General features: G+C 43.5%; 3 protein-coding genes across 5 annotated transcripts; 1 reads left to right on the plus strand and 2 right to left on the minus strand.

The window, feature by feature from the left end:
• Positions 1–1,683: 1,683 nt before the first annotated feature.
• ociad2 (OCIA domain containing 2) lies at positions 1,684–2,825 on the minus strand. The gene is made up of 4 exons (XM_041838689.1): positions 2,747–2,825; positions 2,647–2,694; positions 2,171–2,342; positions 1,684–1,908 (listed from the first exon to the last, which is right to left on the minus strand). The coding sequence occupies exons 1-4, from the start codon at positions 2,823–2,825 to the stop codon at positions 1,833–1,835; spliced, it is 375 nt and encodes a 124-aa protein (XP_041694623.1). The 3' UTR covers positions 1,684–1,832.
• Positions 2,826–5,133: 2,308 nt separating this feature from the next.
• Positions 5,134–13,643, plus strand: LOC121533307 (DCN1-like protein 4). 3 transcript variants are annotated; one of them, XM_041839123.2, is made up of 11 exons: positions 5,134–5,237; positions 6,900–6,968; positions 7,379–7,418; positions 7,525–7,612; positions 8,663–8,751; positions 9,302–9,372; positions 10,265–10,356; positions 10,567–10,675; positions 11,252–11,356; positions 11,461–11,563; positions 11,682–13,643. In XM_041839123.2, exons 1-11 carry the CDS (start codon positions 5,229–5,231, stop codon positions 11,735–11,737), a joined length of 831 nt encoding a protein of 276 aa, XP_041695057.1. In that variant the 5' UTR covers positions 5,134–5,228; the 3' UTR covers positions 11,738–13,643. The 3 variants fall into 3 exon arrangements, with proteins under 3 accessions (XP_041695057.1, XP_041695059.1, XP_041695058.1); XM_041839124.2 differs by lacking the exon at positions 6,900–6,968 and having other exon boundaries at positions 5,192–5,237; XM_041839125.2 differs by lacking the exons at positions 6,900–6,968; positions 7,379–7,418 and having other exon boundaries at positions 5,167–5,237.
• Positions 13,644–13,889: 246 nt separating this feature from the next.
• On the minus strand, positions 13,890–23,604 carry LOC121533306. The gene is made up of 5 exons (XM_041839122.2): positions 22,558–23,604; positions 21,862–22,293; positions 18,561–18,730; positions 18,072–18,417; positions 13,890–17,880 (listed from the first exon to the last, which is right to left on the minus strand). The coding sequence occupies exons 1-5, from the start codon at positions 22,571–22,573 to the stop codon at positions 14,261–14,263; spliced, it is 4,584 nt and encodes a 1,527-aa protein (XP_041695056.1). The 5' UTR covers positions 22,574–23,604; the 3' UTR covers positions 13,890–14,260.
• Between the last annotated feature and the right edge of the window lie 143 nt (positions 23,605–23,747).

Here is a 23,747-nt window from a genome sequence, read left to right on the forward strand (position 1 = left end):
ATGGGCTACAAGACCATCGCCAAGCAGCTTGGTGAGAAGGTGACAACAGTTGGTGCGATTATTCGCAAATGAAAGAAACACCAAAAGAACTGTCAATCTCCCTCGGCCTGGGGCTCCATGCAAGATCTCACCTCGTGGAGTTGCAATGATCATGAGAACGGTGAGGAATCAGCCCAGAACTACACGGGAGGATCTTGTCAATGATCTCAAGGCAGCTGGGACCATAGTCACCAAGAAAAGAATTGGTAACACACTACGCCGTGAAGGACTGAAATCCTGCAGCGCCCGCAAGGTCCCCCTGCTCAAGAAAGCACATATACAGGGCCGTCTGATGTTTGCCAATGAACATCTGAATGATTCAGAGGAGAACTGGGTGAAAGTGTTGTGGTCAGATGAGACCAAAATGGAGCTCTTTGGCATCAACTCAACTTTCCGTGTTTGGAGGAGGAGGAATGCTGCCTATGACCCCAAGAACACCATCCCCACCGTCAAACATGGAGGTGGAAACATTATGCTTTGGGGGTGTTTTTCAGCTAAGGGGACAGGACAACTTCACCGCATCAAAGGGACGATGGACGGGGCCATGTACCGTCAAATCTTGGGTGAGAACCTCCTTCCCTCAGCCAGGGCATTGAAAATGGGTCGTGGATGGGTATTCCAGCATGACAATGACCCAAAACACACAGCCAAGGCAACAAAGGAGTGGCTCAAGAAGAAGCACATTAAGGTCCTGGAGTGGCCTAGCCAGTCTCCAGACCTTAATCCCATAGAAAATCTGTGGTGGGAGCTGAAGGTTTGAGTTGCCAAACGTCAGCCTTGAAACCTAAATGACTTGGAGAAGATCTGCAAAGAGGAGTGGAACAAAATCCCTCCTGAGATGTGTGCAAACCTGGTGGCCAACTACAAGAAACGTCTGACCTCTGTGATTGCCAACAAGGGTTTTGCCACCAAGTACTAAGTCATGTTTTGCAAAGGGGTCAAATACTTATTTCCCTCATTAAAATGCAAATCAATTTATAACATTTTTGACATGTGTTTTTCTGGATTTTTTTGTTGTTATTCTGTCTCTGTCACTGTTCAAATAAACCTACCATTAAAATTATAGACTGATCATGTCTTTGTCAGTGGGCAAATGTACAAAATCAGCAGGGGATCAAATACTTTTTTCCCTCACTGTATCACTATTATGCGTAGGAATACTTTGGAACTGATTTTCAAAATGTTATTTCCTTGGAGCTGATTTGCTGGTGTTTTTAGTCTTATGCCCCCAAAACTTGGGGGCCAAATAAAATCACCCACAGGCCGACAGTTGGGGAACCCTGCTTTATATTGTATGCTAGCTTTGTTTGGATGACTGACTTCTTACAATCACATGCATGCCAAAGTTGAAGTCGGCCCAAGTGATTTTCATTCATAGCCTACTTATGACCCAGAGTCTCACGCAAACCACACACCAATAACAACCCCCGCAGGGCCTCTGATCGTTATATCTCTGCTGGAGTATGAATTGGAGCAGTGATAGCTTTCATAATTAAAAGAATATGGCACAGCCATCTCAGATCTGTTCAACAATGCTGCGATGGCTCTTCCTTGTGGCAGTGACTGCTACATGGCGTCATCCTGAATACACATAAACCTCAACAAAAATCAACAAGATATTTAACTGAGGTAAATACTCTTATCTTTATTTTTTGTAGAACTTATACAAAACAATTACGTCATGTCTATTTGCAATGCATCGCCTGGATTGGCTCCAAGGTGTGTCAAACATACTTGGGAGAATAGATGAGGATCATTAGAATTGAGAGTGTGTGTGTGTGTGTGTGTGTGTTTTAGCTTTGCACAGCCTCTGTTGGTGTAGCAGGGGCTTGCTGTCGCTTACACTCTTCACACACATGGTGGCAGTGTCTAAAAGAGGCAGAGAACCTGTTAATGTTAAAACTCATTAACAAACCCAGAACTTAAATCTTGCGTGATTACATTAGATGCTATGTTACATGTCTATCCACGAGAGATTAGCTTTAGTATCACTCATACCAGCATGCAATAAATACCATTCTTGTGCTAGTGCCTTAACTTGAACCTACTTGATAAACCACTGGCATGATAAGGCTTAAGAAAAAAGACTACCATGGGCAACAGAAGTGACAAATTCCTCAGCTCTACTCACCTGGGTCCTGGGCCAGAACCACGCCCTCCAAAGCCACGGCCTCCAAATGGGCCAGGTCCAAAACCATATTCAGATTCTGGACCAAAGACCAGCCCAAGTCTCTGGAACCTATTTCTGCAGGTTGGAACATAGGAAGCCTTCCCCACTGCATAACAACCAAGGATGCCAGCTGCTGAAGGGACAAGATCATTGGTCATAAACATGTTAAAACTCTGTATTACAGGTTAAGTCCAGCTGCCACTTTTGGAATGTCCAAAGTAGCCTATCCCCTTTTATTAATCAGTTTTTATCCAGCAACTCTGCATCTACCACTGAGTATGGAGCCGCAACTGAGTCCATCAGCACTGAGGAAGATGTGTAACTAAGTCACCATAGAAACCAGGTTTCCCCAAACACAACACAAGTATTGTAAACACACATGATGAAACCTGCTGGACGGAACCCTCTACTTCCTCTCTAATGGACTCACAGCTCACCTGCTAGTTTTGGGAATGGCCCAATTTTCTTTGATACACTCCAAACTCCTGCAAGAAAATATGATACAGTACATGTTTGTTTATGATGTTAAACCTGAACCTTGATTTAAAGATGAAAGATGAGCCCCCCCAGTGACAGCCATGCTTCCCATAGAGAGGGGAAGAGCTGAGAGGAACATGAGAACAGAGGTTAGTAGTCCTACTGATTTAGGGCCGGATTCAATCAAACCTGCACTACAGTAACCCCTCACTGAGGACAAATTAAGTTGTTCCTATGGTGCAAAGATGTTATTAAAATCAAAGGGAGTCCTGTTTTTCCCCACACCACTTAGTTAGAATGTGCATTAGTGTGACAAAGAAACAGTAATATTTTCTAGCAGAGCGGGTTTGATTGATTTTCAGCTTTATTTACATCATGCCTTTTCACTGAGCTTCCACTGTAATGGAGTTAATTAACCCCTCTGGTGACCGATGGTCAAATAACAAAGTATTAAAAAAGGTTAAGTCATCTTCTGAAATAACGCTTTGAATACATGCCCATCAGTCGCCAACAGTATCCTCAGATGGGGGCAGTAGTTTCAGATGGAAGTAGTTTTCTGTTTTTAAAGCCTTTTAAAAGTGTACATGGAGGGTTAATTAAAGGTTAATTCACTGTTTTCTGTGTGATTATCAGAAAATAAAATGTGCAGGTCCAGAGTCCAAAGACCTGCTGTTTTAATGAGTACAGTATAGTGTGTGTGAATCAAAGTTTCATGTATAAGTGGGTAAAAAAATTAATCCTGAGGACCCAAGAAAATAATATACCATGTATATTATATACTTTGTGTGAGTCACATGACTGTTGCAACTATGCCACCAATAATGGCATGACTGGATCTAACATAAATGCAATAAAGTGGTGGTTACTCTAAGAAATATTTACATATGATTAAATTCTAAGCATATTTTAAGCACAGTTTCAATATGAATAGGTACAACCCCCCCCCATGAGTGTATGGGTGGTCCCGGGGATCGAACCCACTACCTTGGCGTTGTAACCAGTTGTATTTTAGAACCAACATATACTAAACAAAAATATAAACGCAACATGTAAAGTGTTGGTTTCATGAGCTGAAATAAAAGATCCCAGAAGTTTTCCTTTCTCACAAAAAGTGTATTTCTCTCAAATGTTGTGCACACATTTGTTTACATCCCTGTTAGTGAGCATTTCTCTTTTGCCAAGATAATCCATCCACCTGACAGGTGTGGCCTATCAAGAAGCTGATTAAACAGCATGATCATTACACAGGTGCACCTTGTGCTAGGGACAATAAAAGGCCACTCTAAAATGTGCAGTTTTGTCACACAACACAAGGTGTGCAATTGGCATGCTGACTGCAGGTATGTCCACCAGAGTTGTTGCCAGAGAATGTAATGTTCATTTCTCTACCATAAGCCTCCTCCAACATTGTTTTTAGAGAATTTGGCAGTGCGTGCAACCAGCCTCACAACCGCAGACCACGTGTAACCATGCCAGCCCAGGATCTCCACATCCAGCTTCTTTACCTGCGGGATCATCTGAGACCAGCCACCTGGACAGCTGATGAAACTGAGGAATATTTATGTCTGTAATAAAGCTCTTTTGTGGGGAAAAACTCATTCAGATTGGCTGGGCCTGGCTCTACAGTGGGTGGACCTATGCCCTCCCAGGCCCACCCATGGCTGCGCCCCTGCCCACTCGTGAAAACCATAGATTAGGGCATTATTTATTTATTTAAATTGTCTGATTTCCTTATATGAACTGTAACCCAGAAAAATTGGTGAAATTGTTGCATGTTGCGTTTATATTTTTGTTCAGTGTAGTTGCTTATGACTGAAATACATTTTTACCATTCACAAGGTGTATGGTGGAGGTTCCTTATGAGTGAACTGATCAATGAAGGTCCCCATCGTGTTTTAGTTTTCATTCTAGCGCGAGGAAATTCCGATTTGAGGGGATTCGATAAAGTTTCCCCGGCCACCTGGCTCTGTCATGTCTTGATGGGATACAGCTTTTCTCAAATTTGACGTCAAATAGATTTGTTTTTGCATTTTAGCTAACCCTAACCCTTTTACTAATGTTAACCTAATTCCCCTAACCTGCTACATTCTAACATGCTGCGTAAATTCTCCTAATTCTGCTGCGAAAAGTCACATTTGACAAAAGCTGTATCCCGTCTAGACAAATCCAACTGGTTCAGGCCTGGGAGACAGCCCTTTTCCAAATGTAATGCAATAAACGTTAACCCGATTCACCCGGGACATTAATAGAATCCCCTCACTGATTATGGAGATCATTTCCTAGCCAATGAACCACAGCGGTGGGATGGCCTGGTTTGGAACTTTGACCTCTCATGTTAGTCCAAAGGAGGTTCTTAATTCTTTGTCTACAGCTGTCCTACATGACACCAGAGACAGCCTATCATGAAGGATTAGGGGTGCGGCTACTAGGTTCCTCGTCCACCTAAATTATCTGTGGACATGGTTATGTTGACATGTCCCGCCTACTGGCCGGTCCTCGGACTTCACACAGACGGTTGTGTGTTTATTAAAAATGCACTCTGATGTGGCAAGTAAGTATAGTTGTGGCTTTTGGTGTATTTTACGTGCGGTAGGATAGGCTCCACGTATTGATAACCGGGTCTATTGCATCTGTATACTTTTAGATTTGGATGGTTCTATGAACTGTTAATCGAATAAATGTCTGTACAGACTATCTGACTATAGCCTTTCCCAGTGTTGTCTTGGGGCGCAACAAAGGGAGAATACTGTGTACTGTTATTGCTAGAGGCACGCACATTTTGTTGGAAATTGTTAGGAACGGTAACATTGCCAAGGCAACTATTCTGTTCAATACATCTTAATGTGTCATTATTGTCGACCACATTATACTGATATTTTGTCGGTTATTTGCGGGTGGGAATGCAGTGCAGCTGCATTGCAAGTAACACTTGGAAAACAATGTTGTGTAAGGCTAAATAGGTCAGTTTTCCAAGCAACTGCGGAAAATTACAGAGGATGAAAATTGTGACGCAGTTCTGTAAAATATATTTCTATGCCGGCTGCAATAGCTCTCTCTGACTGCGCGTCATCTACATCAATTGTTCCAAGAGAACCATAAGATACATTTATGCACTATTCCATAGGATGTAACATTTTTGTAACAATATAACATGCATTCATCAGTTGGGGTGAGTAGCAGGAGAGGGTTGTTGAATGAAATTATTCATTTCTGAGGCCTGGGAATTGTAGTCTAATTCCACTCTCCATTGCTCCTGATATAAGAGCCTTGATCCAGGAAATGGACTACAACAACCATGTCTCCATCTACTCTCCAGATACTTTCTAAACTCTGTGCAAGTTGTGCCTCTGTACCTATTTTAGGTAGGCTATATTCATCTAGTGTTTGATAGGATTCGACTAATATATATATATATCTCACTGGATTCGGCCTTTCGTTGATCTATCTTGCTTGTGTGAGCGTTTTCACAAAACTATGTTGACACTTAGCGAACGTAGATGAAGATAACATTATTTTCTTGGATAAGCATATGTCGGCATAGTGTTTAATCAAAATCGACAAAAAAAATTTTTGGCTGGCATTCTTTGAACCCTTTTATACAGTAACGTTACATGTATGTATTGAATACCATCCTCGTGTCAGCCCGGCTCATGATCTGTAGGCCACTGAATACTAGTGCCTTTTATCTAGCAGTAGCCTATTGCATTATAGGACTTCATCATACTACCCTCTGGTTGGTAATTGTGATAGAAGACTACTATAACTGCTAATATCAGCATATTTTAAAAAAAAATGTCAATCCCATGATGAAATGCCTTGATTGTTTGCAGTTATGGCTGTGACATCACTATTTAGTTATCCCAACTGTTTTGATGCAAATGATGAAGATGGTGTTTAAGATGGTTGTACATGCATGCGTTCTCATTCATATTGGCTGAATGCAAGAGGTGACCATGGCTATGACAGAGGGAGCATGATGTAGGCAGGCTGTGGGTAGCAGATGGTGAGCTCTCCCTTCTCTGTGCCTTGGGAAACCTAGTGAATTGACATGTTATGCAGCATGTCATTAAGATGAGGTTCTGTTTCTGTGAGCAGCAGATTTTTGTTTCATATACTGTTACATGTACTGTTGCATATGTGTTCCATATCTACTTATGTACTGTAGTAGTGTTAAAGTTAGCGATGTGCTGAAATTGTATTTTTCACCCTATAGATTTTCAGCTACACCCATTTGTCTACACTGGCCAGCATTCACAAAATCTACCACACCCTGCACAGGCTGGTAAAAGCATTTTGCCCTCATATCATTGTGTATTCTTCATGTGTCGTATGAGTACTAGCCACCTGTTCCAACTGTTGTTTCCTGTTGGACTTACTCTGGCACGACGCTAAGGATTTGATCGTGGACATTTCCCCCTATCTACAAATTAATCTGAGTTATTAATGAGTTATAGATATAGATTCATTTTGTATTCCTGGATGGACCCTTAAAGGGTGTGATTCATCCTATCGTCTCTCTTTCCTCTCTCGCTGTCTGAAATAATAACTGCATCTCTAAAGGTTACAAGCTTGAGGAAATGAGAGAGCAAGCCTCCTGTCCCTACACACCCTCCCCTTGCTCAATGCATGCAGAAGTCTGTGTGTTTGTGTGTCTTGGTGGTGGTTGCCTAATACATTTATCCCGCCCCTCAGAACCTGACGGAGAACGTTGGACAGGACAGTCACTCCACAGGTACCGACCCTGCCTGCACCTAATGCAGACCCATGTGACACTTGTACACCTATTGTCCCTGATCTCTATATCACTCTCTATCTCTCTCATATTGTGTTTCCCTCAGCCTGCTGCTCCAGAGCCATGCCTCCTAGGAAAAAGAGGAGACCCACTGCTGGAGATGACCTGCCAGCCAAGAAGAGTCGCCAGGACAGGTACTACCAACCTGCTACACCAACTTATGCAACAGTTAGCTAAGTAACTAGACTATATAGGAGAGGAGTGAGTGGCGCAGTGGTCTAAGGCACTGCATCGCAGTGCTAACTGTGCCACTAGAGATCCTGGTTCGAATCCAGGCTCTGTCGCAGCTGGCCGCGACTGGGAGACTCATGGGCGGCGCACAATTGGCCCAGCGTTGTCCAGGGTAGGGGAGGGAATGGCCGGCAGGGATGTAGCTCAGTTGATAGAGCATGGCGTTTGCAACGCCAGGGTTGTGGGTTCGATTCCCACGGGGGGCCAGTATAAAAAAAAATATATATATATATATATATATGTATTCACTAACTGTAAGTCGCTCTGGATAAGAGCGTCTGCTAAATGACTAAAATGTAAAATGTTATATCTAACAGTCTTATTCACTGTTCACTAATCTCTCGTGCACAGACTATGTAACAGAAATTGTATCGTAACATCTGTCAAAAGACTGTTGGATTTGATGACTAACGAGCAACGGTTATGTGTGGAGGTTTTTGTAACTGGTTATTTGAATAAATCATGGTTTAGCGGGTGTGCACTTCTTTCGAAATTCGGAAGGGGATGGTACATTTGACCCATAGCCTTGCTTGAAACTTGCAGAGAGATGGGGTGGAGTTATGGCCCTGCTTCCACTCCTCATTTTAGTAGATTTTCTCATACATCTCCCCCCAGATCCTAATTACGCAAAAATGTTGTTCTGGGTTTCAGAGATTAACTGTTCACTAAAACCGTATGCATGCATGATGACAAGTGATTTGTCTCCCCAGCGAATTTGCATACGTCATTGCCAACTCAGAAATTCAAAAGAGCAGCAAGAGGACTTGTCATCACATAGCTCATCCAATAGGGATTAACAGGATTCACCTTTTTTACATCATAGTGTGTGATATGCTCCCAGACGGTAGGATTTTAAGTCGCTCAATGTATTCCCAGCACCTGCAGTAATGTCTGAAATATGCTGTATGCACTTGTGCCATAGATTGTCTGAAATTGTCATTTTCGAAATGCAGTGTTTTTAGAAAACATGAGGCACCACAAATCCGAGAGGAGGAGAGCTTCTCCAGTAAAAGATGTCTGGAGTGGTTCTACGAATACGCAGGTGAGACAAGAATTGTAAATAAAAATATTCCTCTATCAGTTTGTATAAACACACAGACCATAACGGTGTAAATGCCTTCTCTATTACCCTTAGATTGGGGTTTTCATGTCATAGTTAAATTGTGTTGTATGACAAAGCTGTGACTAGGGCATCATTGATTGCTTCATAAAGGATGTCTCTTGCTTGCTGAAATTGTCGTAGATTAATGTTTTATATGTCACCTGCAGGTGGGATAGGGTCATAGAGAATTGTTATGTATATATGTATGCATTGTGATTGTCATTTTTGCTGTGATGTCAGAGTGTATGACATAACAATGGAGATAACCAATGATAGTTTTCGTGATGTTATAATAGTGAATGCTTTGACCTCCTGATTATGACATGTTAATAGAGTAGAGTCTCTATGGTTGCGATGTCATAGCATTTTTGTGTCTGGCTACTATGCTGTCATAATATTGCAGATTGATGCTATGCGTTTGTTTATGGTAGGAGTTGATGATGGCGTATACAGCATATATAATGACTCTGTGTGTGTGTGTCTTTAATAGGCTGTGATGATGTCGTGGGGCCAGAGGGAATGGAGAAGTTCTGTGAAGACATTGGAGTGGAACCAGAAAATGTAAGGATGGCTAGTCATGTCTATGTAGATGGGTGACATTTATAATCCATCTACATGTGCATGCAAATCCTAAATCATCACAATGGATCTAATCATCACAACTCTTATCTAAATTATCCGGGGGCACACCTGTGACGCTCCTCTTTGAATTATCCGCCGTCCGACTAGCAGAATAACGGTTTACAGTACAATGACACATATCAAAATTCTTAGCTCTTTATGAACTTTTGAAACAATCCAAACATGACAATTTAATTCACACAGTAACATTCATTTAGTCGATTCAAGTTTCATCAGTCTTCACCTCTCCTGGCTTCAATGACCCTAGGACTTCTGTGGGAATGTCTCTTCATTGAGATTTCCACATAAGGTGTTTTTAACCCTGGATAGGCCACAGATGGTCTGCCATCCAAACGATGTAGTCATCATGCTGTGCTCCCACATCAGCCATCACTAGAAGCGAGTATCACCTTCTCTCATTCTTCCACTGTGTGTTTGTGTTGGAGTGTCAGTGTAGTATGTGTAAGTGTGTGGGTAGAGTCCAGTGAGTGTGCATAGAGCCAATGCAAGAGAGTCGGTGCAACTAAACAATGCAAATAGTCCGGGTAGCCATTTGATTTACTGTTCAGCAGTCTTATGGCTTTGGGTTAGAAGCTGTTCAGGGTCCTGTTGGTTCCAGACTTGGTGCATCGGTACTGCTTGCCGTGCGGTAGCAGAGAGAACAGTCTATGACTTGGGTGGCTGGAGTCTTTGACAAACTGTGTTTGAGTTGGGGAAAACTCTGTTATTGAGAGATGGCATAAAGATTACAATTATTAATTGAAAGTAAATATTTGAAATATCAAGCATTTCAGTTTATAGTAATATGTGAGTGTATGGTGTTTGTGAACAGGTGGTGATGCTGGTTCTGGCCTGGAAGCTGGATGCCCAGAGCATGGGCTACTTCACCCTACAGGAGTGGTTGAATGGCATGGGCTCCCTGCAGTAAGTCTGCTCTAAATGTGTGTGTTTTTATTGTACATATGTTCTGTGCGTGTCTGTCCATACAGTTTATTTCAATTTCTAGCTGTGAAGTGTACAAAATGGTGCTGATAACAGACTGGGGTTATAGTCTGCCTCTGCCTGTATAGTCTACTGTCTGTTTTATAGTCTACACTCTAGTCTGTCTCTAACCTGTCTCTCTGGCGTTGTCAGGTGCGACTCCACAGAGAGGCTGAGGAACTCCCTGGACTACCTGAGGTCTGTCCTAAACGACACCACCAACTTTAAGCTCATTTACAGATACGCCTTCGACTTCGCTCGGGTGAGTGAGGCAAAACCTAATCTGCAGTATTATCACTAGATTTCCTCTGACTGGGATATTCATTCCCAATGGATATTTATTTGTTGATATTTAGATTCAACACACGACAGATTATACATTAAACTTTATTACCATTTTATATAAATAAACACGAAAAATACCAGTGATGTCAGGTATGAAAATATTGCTGTGCTGTCAGCTCTCAGCTTAGTGTTCACAAGTTCTGAGTGTCAAGATTATTTTCTTGTTTGTTTTGCATGGCTGAAGCGCTAATCAAGAGTACTGATGGGCTATTTACATAGTCTGGCTTGGATTGAAGTAATTGTAAGGCATGTTCCCCTGAAAGCAATTAATTGAGCTTTACAGTGAATGGAAATATAGAGCTTGAAGTGAGATCAATACCATTTAATAAACAAAGCACATGGGATTTGCATTTGTGTCCTCATGAATTCCAAAGGATCAATGAGCATTACTAGTTGGCTTACTGTATTACTTAATCACTTACAGTTAAATATTTCAATTGAGTCATATTTGACCCATGACCTTGGCGACGTCTGTATATTTTTGATTGTACAGGAAAAGGACCAGAGGAGTTTAGATCTGAACACAGCCAAGTGCATGTTGGGGCTTCTCCTTGGAAAGACTTGGTCACTGTTTCCTGTGTTCAATCAGTTTTTAGAGGTATGGAGTCTAACCTGTGTAACATTCAACTTAATAAAGTGAGGGAACTGTGTGAGAATGTAGTGTTCTTTGTATTGACTGCCTGTCTATGTTCATTTATTTAGCAATCCAAGTATAAGGTCATCAACAAAGACCAGTGGTGCAACGTTTTAGAGTTCAGCAGGACAATCAACCTGGACCTCAGTAACTATGACGAGGATGGAGCCTGTGAGTATCCACACACACACTAATGCACAATGACACTAATACACAAATACACTCATTCTCATGGTGGTACAGGTGATCAGTTCCCTAATGTTATCATTCTTTTCTCTCATTTTGTCAGGGCCAGTTTTGTTGGATGAGTTTGTGGAATGGTACAAAGAAAGACAGATGTCATAGCATCAGGTACACTGCAACAAACGTCAACAAAACAACATAATACGACGATAACGACAACGGCTATGAGAAAACAAACTATACAAAATGGGAGAGGTGCGTGTCAGTGATGACAGGTGGTGCTTCCAGGTAATGATTGCAGTGTGGTTTTGGGCGAGGGGGTGTAAGGTCAAAACTGGGTGTAAGTTTCCCCGGGGAGATTGGGATGTAGATTACTTATGGTCACCATCTCCAGGTAATGTTCCCTACCCATGTTGCATTGTGGTTAAGCACATGGCAGCCCCTGTGGCGTTGCACCCCCTCACTGTGATGTCATATTGCTGTGTGATAGGATAACCTGTTCTCATGAGTGGCTGACGTGGGCTAAATGGTTTTGTGTGAAAGAAAGATCCACTCTTCAACCCTTCGCTCCTGCGAGGAGGAATAAAACAAACAAAATCCCTCCCTTTTGAACAGTCGGTCTTAGTCTTAAATCAAGGTCATTTTGACCTGGGCACATTTGAATATTGTATATCCGTGCTTTGAACTTGATCTGTGCTTGTCTCTTTATAACCTACAGAACCCATCGTTTCTATCAGTTGTGTCCTATATTTGGGTTGAATTGGAATTCTGAAAGAAGTACATTGTGTCAAATGGCTGAGTGTTACAGTAGTTGTTCTTTTAGCCATGGTCCTTAAAGCTGTTACAGGTGGATGATGACTCCTGCACAGTTTACTATGATGAAGTAATTTGTGCCAGTGATTTTGAGCCCCCAGTGGTTTTCATCCCCACGCTCACTATGAGCCTGTGCTAAAGCATTTTAGCCCCCTGCGAAGGCTTCAGTTCACCTCATACCACAACAACTAACCAATCAGCAGTGCTGCTTATTAACTCTTATTACAGTGCAGTGGTCAGTCGTTAGTGGACTGGCCAGCATTCATGGTTTACGTGACCAATCTATGTTTCTAAGCTGTAGGTTTGTACGAGTATTTTTTACTTATTTTTTAGAGGTTGCTTTACTTGCTCAACACGCACACACACACACACAGTGGTCAGGGATTAGATCAGGATGAAATGAGACTGTTGGGCTTATCATTCAAGAGGTCTCAAAATCATGGACATTGAAGGGTTAGATTTAGAACCCTGTGACGATGCTATGCGTAGGCTAATGTTCTTGTAACACATGTATAAACATTTGTCTCTGGCTGTGATGTGACGCTCAATTGTCATGAGTGAAACTTTGCATGCACGCTCTCCGTCAGAGCCATCTGTGAATGGATGAGATTATTGAAAACTTGTTTTGTTGTTTTTTGTTCAGGAATTTGTGCTTCATTTGATATCCTCCATGTTGTCTTAACGCTTTATGAAAACCATGATCGTGTATATTCAGAGCTGAAACACACATGTAACCTCATTTGGGGAAGAGGAGTTCCCTCCTGCATTTGCCAACCCCTCCCCCCATCACACACACAGTAAAAACGACAATTAAGAACCCCACTGTCAGTCTCAAATAAATGGACATGAACTGAAATTAACATGAGACTGCGTGTGGTAAAAGAATGGTATCAGATCTTTTGACATGTCAATCATTGATTGGTCAAACCCAGTGGCGTCTGATCCACAACTAAAGCATGTACAGTAAATTGATCAATTTATGAAGTAATGAGATCTCCACTTATCAGTGATCCATGATGCTTTTGCTGTCCTGTCAGTCATCAGTGTATTTGTGTATATTAGGTTTTCGGAGATGTGGCTGGACTGCGCACTAATAATTTGTACAAAGTCTAATTCAGATGGTGTTCTAAATTGGTAATGCAGGAGGTTGAACAACCCTGTCCTGACTGTATATGTATGTACAGTATGTGTGTCTGTTTTCACTGTAACCTACAGTATCTCTACATATATATATATAAAGGGGTTTATTAACTTATTGTTGTCTTTCATTTTTGCTTTGCCATCTTCCTTTACAGAAAGATTCAAATGTTGTTTGTGATGAGATGTTCGTTCTGTGTTTTTAAATTGCACAGGATTATGTTTGATTCGTTACTGTAGGCCTAATGTATTTTTATTTGTACTATTGCATTACCACAGTAATTACCACGTGTCATGTGTGCACCTTATTATCCAGGGACCCATAGATTAACTGATATAAAAACATCACAAACACAATATGGGCTACTTTCTTTACAGGTTTATTTATGATGCATAGGCCTACACATAATGTGGAGGCAGTGTCATGAAGAGATTATTTTGTAGAAAAATAGAGGGGAGTAGGGTACCGAGTGAGTAAAGTAGGTGGATATGAATCTGGGAAATAGTGTTTTAATGGTCCCACCTTTTATTTGCCTCAGTCTGAAATCATTCAGTCACTTAAACAGCTATTTTCATTAAGACAAACATGTCTGGTTTTACACTCATTTACAACAATGTAATAACAGTATAATTCTGTAATTAAAATAAACAACTTACGTTTTAACTTTCATCTGCTGCATTAACTTCTCAGGTGATTTTTATTTTAATCAGTACAAACAATTACAGTTGTAGCGCTCAAGCTTCACTGCCCTCCTTGTGTGTCTCAAAATGGAGGGTGGAGTTAGAGTAGGTCATGTTGAGGTCACCAGAGGTAGAGACCTCACTACACCGGGTGGTCATAATGGTCTCTGAGGTAACGCTCTGATACGGACGAGATAATCCGAATGGTTTAGCAGCCACTAACCCCGTATAGCTCCTCTCTCCCTGTGTCATGGAGTTACAGCCAAATCCATCCATGGCTCTCATCTGTTGTCCCCTGCTCCTCCATCCAGACCCTGCAGCCTCCTCTCCCTCTGGGGATGGTGGTGGTGGTGTTGCTGGGGCATCAGGTAGAGCTGGGGGGGGCTGGATGTCTACAACTAAGCGCTTCCTGTGTAGGGGAATTTGGAGTGAATACTCTCTTCTAGGCCTCGCCTCATCTGTGGGGGTGGAGAAAAAGTGTGATGTTTTGTACAATGACAGTTGGGGAGAGGGACTGATTTCTTCAGTAGGGTTACTGTAGTCTGCTCCGGCCCTCCTCCCCACCTCGTCTGTGCTGCTGTCTGAGGCATCAAAGTTGATATTGAGCGCTCTTATTTGGGAGGAAGAAACATTAATGTCTGTAGAACTGTCCTCTGTGTCCCTTCGTGTTCTCTCTGACAGCGCCTTCAGCCCACCAAGCCCTGGCTGATCCCACCTGTCCTCTGCTCCGGTCTTCCTCTCCACCTCATCTGTGGTACTGGCTGAGATGTTAAAGCTGATATTGAGTGCTCTCCTTGGGGAAAAATAATCTGTAATGTCTTTAGCTGGTTTCATTGTGTGTTTTGGAGTCTCATCTCCAGTCTCACAGCTGGAAGAGGATGATTCGGCAGGTGGAGCTTCCTGAGGGGGCTGAATATTCTGACGCATCCTGAGTCCAGGGATGTAGATTTGAACTGGTGTCTCCTCAGCTCTCACCCTGTCTGAGGTGGTGGTGGAAAGGAGTGATGTTTTGGGCAAAGACATTTGGGGACGAAGCTTGGTGTCTTCATCAAAGTCTCCACCCTTTGTTCTGGTTACACTCTCGTACCTTGCCTCAGACTCATGTTGATACTGAGAACTCTTGTTAGAGAAGCTGATATTGAGATCTTTCCTTGGAGAGAAAGGTACTTTAATTTGTGTGTCTCCAGAATTGAGAGAGTAATCCCTATGTGTGACATCAGGGATCTTAGCTTTCTCCTCTTCTCTTTTTCGGTTCATTGTAGTCTCATCCTCGCTCCCGGTGCTAGAAGAGGATGAACCAGAGGGTGGGGGTGTTCTTGGGGTAGCAGGTGGAGCTTCCTGAGGGGGCTGGATATCCAGACGTCTCCCAAGTGGGGGGACATAGAAGAGTTGAGTTGGAGACTCCTCAGCCATCTTCCCGTCTGAAGAGGTGGAGAAAGGGAGTGATGTTTTTGGCAAAGACAGTTGGGGAAGGGGCTTGGTGTATTTCTTAAAGCCTTCATCTTTTGTGCTGATGGCAGTTTGGGAGGTGAGACCCAGGCCAGACCACCTTGACTCAGGCTCTGGATGTGGGTGATAAGAGCTGTCCTTGGCGAAGCCGATACTGAGAGCTCTCCTTTGGGCAAAAGAGACATCAATGCCTGCAAGACTGAAAGATGAATCTGGGACCTTCGCATTCTCCTCTTCTCTTTTTTGATTAATTGTAGTCTCATCCTTACTCTCACTGCTAGAAGAGGATGAACCAGCAGGTGAGTGTGAACCTGGGGCAGCAGGTGGAGCTTCCTGAATATCCAGACGCTTACTGAGTCTGGGGATATAGACTGGAACTGGGGGGTCTCCAACCCTTGCCCCATCTGAGGGAAATGATGGTTGGGGAAGGGACTCCTTTAAGCTGATGGCACTATGGGTGATTAGATCCAAGCCAGTCGACCTTGTCTCAGGCTCTGGTTGATATTTAAAACCTTCCTTGGAGAAGCCGATATTGAGAGCTTTCCTTGGCACCAAAGAGACAATATCTCCAAGACTGAGAGATGGATCCCTGTACGTGACATCTGGAACTTGAGCTTTATCCTCATCTTCCTCATCGCGCTCCTCGTTCACTGTGTACTTTGTGGGTTCATCCCCACAATCACTGGACCAATCAGAGTGCTCTGAAAACACAGGAGTGCTTTGAACTTCCTGTCTCAGTTCACCCACATTCTGGACAATCATCTTCTCCTTCACTACCTCCATCTCTGGGTTCACAGTGAATGCTGTAGGTTCATTCCCACTGTAACTTGAGCTGCTGGAGCTGAACCTATCATTCTCCCTCTGGTCTTTCACCAGCGGTTCTTCATTCCGAGCTTGTTCATACTCCTTTCTCAATTCATCGTCAAAAGCAGAACTCGAGAGATCTTGACTGCTGGACCATGCCGATGCACCTCGGATGGAATCAGGGAACTCAAAGCTCTCTCCAGTGTCATTCCACAGCTCAGGCTCCATGGGGTTTGGATCTGCCTTGTTTGGTTTCCAATCAGTAAAGGGCTCAGCTGTAAATCCAGGGATCTCACCCACGCTGCCGATCTTGATATGTGGTACATCAACTTGTTTAACCATAGAGAAATCTGAACTCTGCTCAAAGGAGTCGTCTTCCTTCTGGGGTGATTGAGGCTCCCAGGGATTATTCTGGGTCTTGCGCTCCTCCTCCAATCTCTGAGCCAAATTGTCTTTGGGCCAGTCCATATCCTGATCCCTATCCAGCCTCTCCTGGTCAGAGTGTGAAGACACGGACAAGCTTCGATATCCCTGCAACTGATCTGGGTCAGGGATGGGTTCAAACTCCATGCCATGGTGGGTATGGACTGGGTGAGCACCCACTTGTGGTTCACTCAGAGAGACATCAGAAAGGTCTCCACTATGGGTGTCTGTCTCTGGGCTGTCCTGCTGGGAGCTGCCTGAACTGACAGAGTCCTGTGCTCTGGGCTTCTCCTCCTCAGGCGGGTGATGGACCTCAAGGGAGGGGTGTGAGGTATCCCTCACCTGAACATTCTCATATGTTGCATCATATTCCCCAGCAAGGTTGTCCTGTCTGCCATTGACCACAGTATCATAGTATGGAATGTTATTCTGAACCCTTATTTCTGAAGGATGGCCGCTGAATGTCACTCTACTCTCCCTGTGTGTCCCTAGTTCCTCCCGAGCCTCCTCATCTGAATAGGCCTCATTGTCGTAGGGGCACTGCCCAGCAGAGGAGACCGACTGGGCTGGGGAGGAGCTCTGCTTGGTACGGTTACAGCACCTTCTCCAGAGAGGGTCCAGGAGAGGTCTGGCCAGAGCACCAAGTATAAATGCTAACAGGAAGGTGATAAATACAGACAGGCAGACAGCCAGGACCAGGTCAGACTGTGTTCTCTGAGTAGCCCTGTGGACATCTAGAGAGTTCAGGTCTGTCCCCTGACCCTCCCCCTGGAGGCTGCCTACCTCTGGGTTTATCAGCTTCCTCTCCCAGTGTAAACTCCTGGTGCCTCTGCTTTTCCTCTGTGTCTTACGGACATGGATGTTAAATACAGATATATACTCCTCTTCTGGCCCAGAGATGCACACGTACAGCCCTGCGTCTTCCTCTGTGATGTCACTGATCAGCAGGCCCATCTGACTTCCAGAAACTTGTCCATTAGTCGTCCACCATGTTGAATCTAGAACAAATACATCAACAGTGTATTACTGTTATAAAGCCAAGCATGATTACAGTTTTTTATCATTAAGGCTACTACTTTATTCACATCACATTTATACTATTGATCTGAAATGTAAGTTGTTACAAACAAATTCATATTGGTGTAATGCAACAAGTGAAAGGCAGCAGCTTCCTGTCTGGCTGTGTTACCTTGCTGTAGAGGGCAGCAGTGCAGCAGGATCTCTGTCCCCTCAGTCACTGTCACATCCTGGTGGAGCCCCTCCCTGTTCTCAGCTGTAGAGCAGGTGAGGTCACTGTCCTCCAGGTGTAGCAGGTCTCTACCTGCATGGGTGGAGGGGGAGGAACACACCACCCCCGTCCAGGTCTGCTGTTTGGCACTTTGCCTGTCGTAGGCCATCCACCTCCTCACGCTCCGCAGGCTGCAGTCACACCTCCACCTGTTACCACTCACCTCCACCAGGGCATTCAGGTTACGCAGCAACAGGTAGGCGGATGGGGGGATTGTGGTCAACAGGTTGAAGCTCAGATCCAGGACCTTGAAGGATGTCATTATGAACATTATAGGAATGTCAAAAATCTGTCATAGTACTGAGCTCAGGTGAGGTTTGGGTCAGGTGGTTACCGGATAACATGTTGTGTGTTATGATGCAGTAGTTACTATTAATGATGTGTAGTTACCCTGAGCTCCGGGAGGTCCCTGAGGGCAAGTGGGTGGAGGTTGGAGATGTGGTTGTGCTGCAGGTGGAGCTCTCTCAGATGGGGGCACCTGCTCAGATCTCCAGGTCGCAGGCCAGAGATCCTGTTGTGGGATAGCTGCAGCACCTGCAGGATCTCACTGCCTCCCAGGCCTAGCGGACAGCACACCAACATAGTCCTCACATTAGAGTGGCATAATGACACATGATGGCCCCTGTTTGTCCTCAATAATGCACAGAGGATGGTAATCATGAGGTGGTTGACTATATGATCACGGAAGTCCCCTTCTCACCTTTGTACTGTTCTGTTCTGTTTGTGGGCAATAAGCTGACATGACATTCCTCCCATAGCTTTTCGAGCAGCAGACCAACCTGAGATGTCTCTGCCTACCTGTCTGGATAGCCACAGCAACACCTGCTCCCTATACCTGACAGGACTGAACTACAGACACTGATAGCGTTTGTTTTCCCCCACTATAGTGTTTATTCTAGTGTACATACTGTAGTGTTTACTTCCCTGGGCCATTGTAGTGACATCTCAATGTACATTACTACGGTGTGGTGGTAACATAATGAAACAGAGCCATTATTACTATGAGAATACACAACAAGACTTCTTCAAGGCCTCTTTTTCGGTTTAAAACTGAGTTATTGACAATCACATGGTTTTGCACTTTGAACAGATTAGTTTTTAATTATATGCTGAACATTATGTCCTGGAGCATAAACAAATCACTAGGGTTGGGTAGCCTAGTGGTTAAGAACATTGAGCCAGTAACCGAAAGGTTTCTGGTTCGAATCCCGCGGTGACTAGGTGAAAAACCTGCCGATGTGCCCTTGAGCAAGGCACGTAACCCTAATTGCTCCTGTAAGTCGCTCTGGATAAGAGCGTCTGCAAAATGACTAAAATGGAAATGTTATGACTGATTCAACCCAATGATTTCTGTTGACAGCACTTAAGTTACACTGATTTTCAGTCTCTCCTGCTGTCTCCTCTTTTCACTAGGCTGAGACTGCTGAGCTGAAATGAGGCATTGTGGGTCTGGGCTTCCTTAGAGGAGCGCTGGGAGACTGTGAGCAGAATATCAAGCAGCACGGAGAGGCCTCTGTCTCACAGAGCAACTGCCGACAGTCCTCTCAAACAAGGAGAAAACACTCACAATCACCAGTGAATACATATACAACTGAAAGGTTCAAATCCGCTAATGGAATTTTAACAAAGCAAGCTAAAATACTACTGTAAAATGATGATTGAGGCATTTTCCTCCTTTAAAACACAATCATTACACTTTTACACCCTCTTATGAACCATTGGAATGTCAGTAAACAGCCTTTACAATTGGCTGAAGATTGTACAATGATTTGTCAAATTCATTTTGTGATTGACTGGGCCGGTTTAATCATTTCCGAATAGAGCAAAGTCCTAATTATTAAGGATAATCATTCATAAGAGTATGGGTGTGCATGCATGTGCGTGTACAGTGCATTCAGAAAGTATTCAGACCCCTTGACTTTTTCCACATTTTGTTACGTTATAGCCTTATGTTAAAATGGATTAAATCGTTTTTACCCCCTGTTCAATCTACACACAATACCCCATAATGACAAATCCAAAACAGGTTTTTTTACATAAGTATTCAGACCCTTTACTCAGTACTTTGTTGAAGCACCTTTGGCAGCGATTACAACCTTGAGTCTTCTTGGGTATGATGCTACAAGCTTGCCACACCTGTATTTGGGGAGTTTCTCCCATTCTTCTCTGCAGATCCTCTCAAGCTCGGTCAGGTTGGATGGGGAGCGTTGCTGCACAGCTATTTTCAGGTCTCTCCAGAGATGTTTGATCGGGTACAAGTCTGGGATCTGCCTGGGCCACTCAAGGACATTCAGAGACTTGTCCCAAAGCCACTTCTGCATCGTCTTGGCTGTGTGCTTAGGGTTTTTGTCCTGTTGGAAGTTGAACATTCGCCCCAGTCTGAGGTCCTGAGCGCTCTGGAGCAGGTTTTCATCAAGGATCTCTCTGTACTTTGCTCCGTTCATCTTTCCCTCGATCCTGACTAGTTTCCTAGTCCCTGCCACTGAAAAACATCCCCACAGCATGATGCTGCCACAACCATGCTTCACTGTAGGGATGGTGTCAGGTTTCCTCCAGAAGTGACGCTTGGCATTCAGACCAAAGAGTTCAATCTTGGTTTCATCAGACCAGAGAATGTTGTTTCTCATGGTCTGAGAGTCCTTATGGTGCCTTTTGGCAAACTCCAAGCGTTGTGTGCCTTTTACTGAGGAGTGGCTTCCATCTGGCCACTCTACCATAAAGGCCTGATTGGTGAAGTGCTGCAGAGATGGTTGTCCTTCTGGAAGGTTCTCCAATCTCCACAGAGGAACTCTGGAGCTCAGTCAGAGTGACCATCGGGTTCTTGGTCACCTCCCTCACCAAGGCCCTTCTCCCCCGATTGCTCAGTTTGATCGGGCGGCAAGCTCTAGGAAGAGTCTTGGTGGTTCCAAACTTATTCCATTTAAGAATGATGGAGGCCACTGTGTTCTTGTGGACCTTCGATGCTGCAGAAATGTTTTGGTACCCTTCCCCAGATCTGTGCCTTGAAACAATCCTTTCTCGGAGCTCTACGGACAATTCCTTCGACCTCATGGCTTGGTTTTTGCTCTGACATGCACTGTCAACTGTGGGACCTTATATAGACAGGTGTGTGCCTTTCCAAATCATGTCTAATCAATTTAATTTACCACAGGTGGACTCCAATCAAGTTGTAGAAACATCTCAAGGATGATCAATGGAAACAGGATGCACCTGAGCTCAATTTCGAGTCTCATAGCAAAGGGTCTGAATACTTATATAAATAAGGTATTTCTGTTTTTTATTTTTAATACATGTGCAAAAATGACTGAGCAAAAACACACACACACACACACACACACACACACACACACACACACACACACACCCTTTAAACCTCCTATGCTCCTTTGAGACCCCTCTTTCAAAGACACAGAGATCTTCTAGCCATGGTAGGCAAAATAATGGGTAACTGGGCATTTTTATACATCACCCTAAGCATGATGGGATGTTAATTGCTTAATTAACGCAGGAATCACACCTGTGTGGAAGCACCTGCTTTCAATATACTTTGTATCCCTCATTTACTCAAGTGTTTCCTTTATTTTGGCAGTTACCTGTATGTGTGGTAGGCAAAGCAACCTGTGATTAGTGTAACTACATTTATAGTACAGCGAAGCAATTCCTCATGTGTTGGAGTGTGTGTGTGACTCACCCTCAGGGATCATCTCTAGCTGATTCCTCTCAGCAGACAGCAGCTGCAGGGCCGGGGCCCAGGACACACATCTCCCTCTGTTGTGTGAGAGGGAGATTATCCCATGTTTACCCCTCCAGGTCCTCCCCACACACAGAGACAGGTGAGTGATGCTGTTGTGTCCAAGCCGTAGATTCTTAAGCCCCCAAATTGGCCACGAGGGGGTAAGGGAGTTCAGCAGGTTGTGAGATAGGTCTAGATCAGTTACGGTGAATAGGATGTGTTGTGGGGCCTGGGAAAGGCCAGCGGAGGAACAGTTTAACAGAGGACCTCTCTGACAAAGGCAGGGCTCAGGACAGGTAGGGGGAGTCGGAGAACACTGGAGCCCCTGGATGAGGAGGAGCAGCACTGCAGCACAGAACATCCACTGAGACACTGCCATCACAAACAGCCCTGTGCTCATAGGCAGAACAAAAAGAGATAATAATTAATGTTAGTGAGTTATGAGTTTCAACATAAAAGACAATGTATGAGCACATACAGTATTGAAGGTGAATTCAATAGATATGCCCTGATATACCAACAGTAACACATACAACAGCACCCAAATAAAGTCAGACACATGCATTACTCTCAAATTTAGAAACATGCACTGCAATATTAGCACACGTCATACACACAAATATAAATTAATGCGTGAAAAAAACTCAAACTCACCCCTCCGTGTCTGCATTGTACACAACCGAAACAAACTTGTGACTTTTAGTCTCTCCCCGGGCCCTTCCAGTGCATTGGCAAAAGTGGCAGATTTTTTTACTTTGTCTCCTGTAGTTTCAGATCAAAGTCTTCAGTGTGTATTGCCATGTTGAGTCAGACATGCATACACAAAAATTACATAAACGTTATGCAGTTTCCCTCAATCATTCACATGGCGTGGTTAATGTCTCACCAGAATATTGTTTTCCTCTCCTTCATAGTTAACTGTGCTGCCAGAAATATGATGACAAGGACAACTACGCCCAGCTTGGATTTATTATTGATTGATAAATCACTGGATCGGAACAGATTTCATGCTATAAAAAGTAATCTTGGTTATTTTGCCCTCTTACAGTGTAAAATGTAGTAGACGTAGAATATAGCTAGTACACTCTAAATGCATTGACACCTCCAAGTGGGCATTGTGGGATAGGGTACAAATAGGGCAGTTTTCAAACGTGAAAATAAAACTGCAAATTGACGAAAGACCAGAAGCAATACAGATCACAGCGCTTTTCAAACACAGCATATCCCTTTATTTAAACAAACATGAGTTAAATAATTGATATTTTCCAAAAGCTCATTCTCAAGGTTCCATTGGAAAACAATGAATTCCTACATCTATTAAAGCATAGAGTCCATATTGCTGCTTGAGACGATGATCACATTTCTCCAAGCACATTGTTACTGTAGAAACAATTTAATACACACTTTAAGCATGTTAGACAACTGCCAATGAGCTCAAAATAGATAAACATCACACTTGTAGTATTGCCACTTCATGTTATATTGCACAAAACATCACTCAATAGTATTTGTTTCAAACCCATGTTATCAAAATATATCATTGAAACAAACACAAAAGCTTAATGAATACCACAATAAAAAAATAAAAAACAGCTGACTGCATTAATTTATAGTGCGTCTTGGTGCAAATACACTACATGACCAAACGTATGTAGACACCTGCTCGTCGAACATCTCATCCCAAAATCATGGGCAGTAATATGGAGTTGGTCTCCCCTTTGCTGCTATAACACTCCACTCTTCTGGGAAGGCTTTCCACTAGATGTTGGAACATTGCTGCGGGGACTTGCTTCCATTCAGCCACAAGAGCATTAGTGAGGTCGGGCCAACCATCACTGTTGGGT

This window comes from Coregonus clupeaformis, chromosome 20 (genome assembly GCF_020615455.1).
Source record: "Coregonus clupeaformis isolate EN_2021a chromosome 20, ASM2061545v1, whole genome shotgun sequence".
NCBI classification, from domain to species: domain Eukaryota; kingdom Metazoa; phylum Chordata; class Actinopteri; order Salmoniformes; family Salmonidae; genus Coregonus; species Coregonus clupeaformis.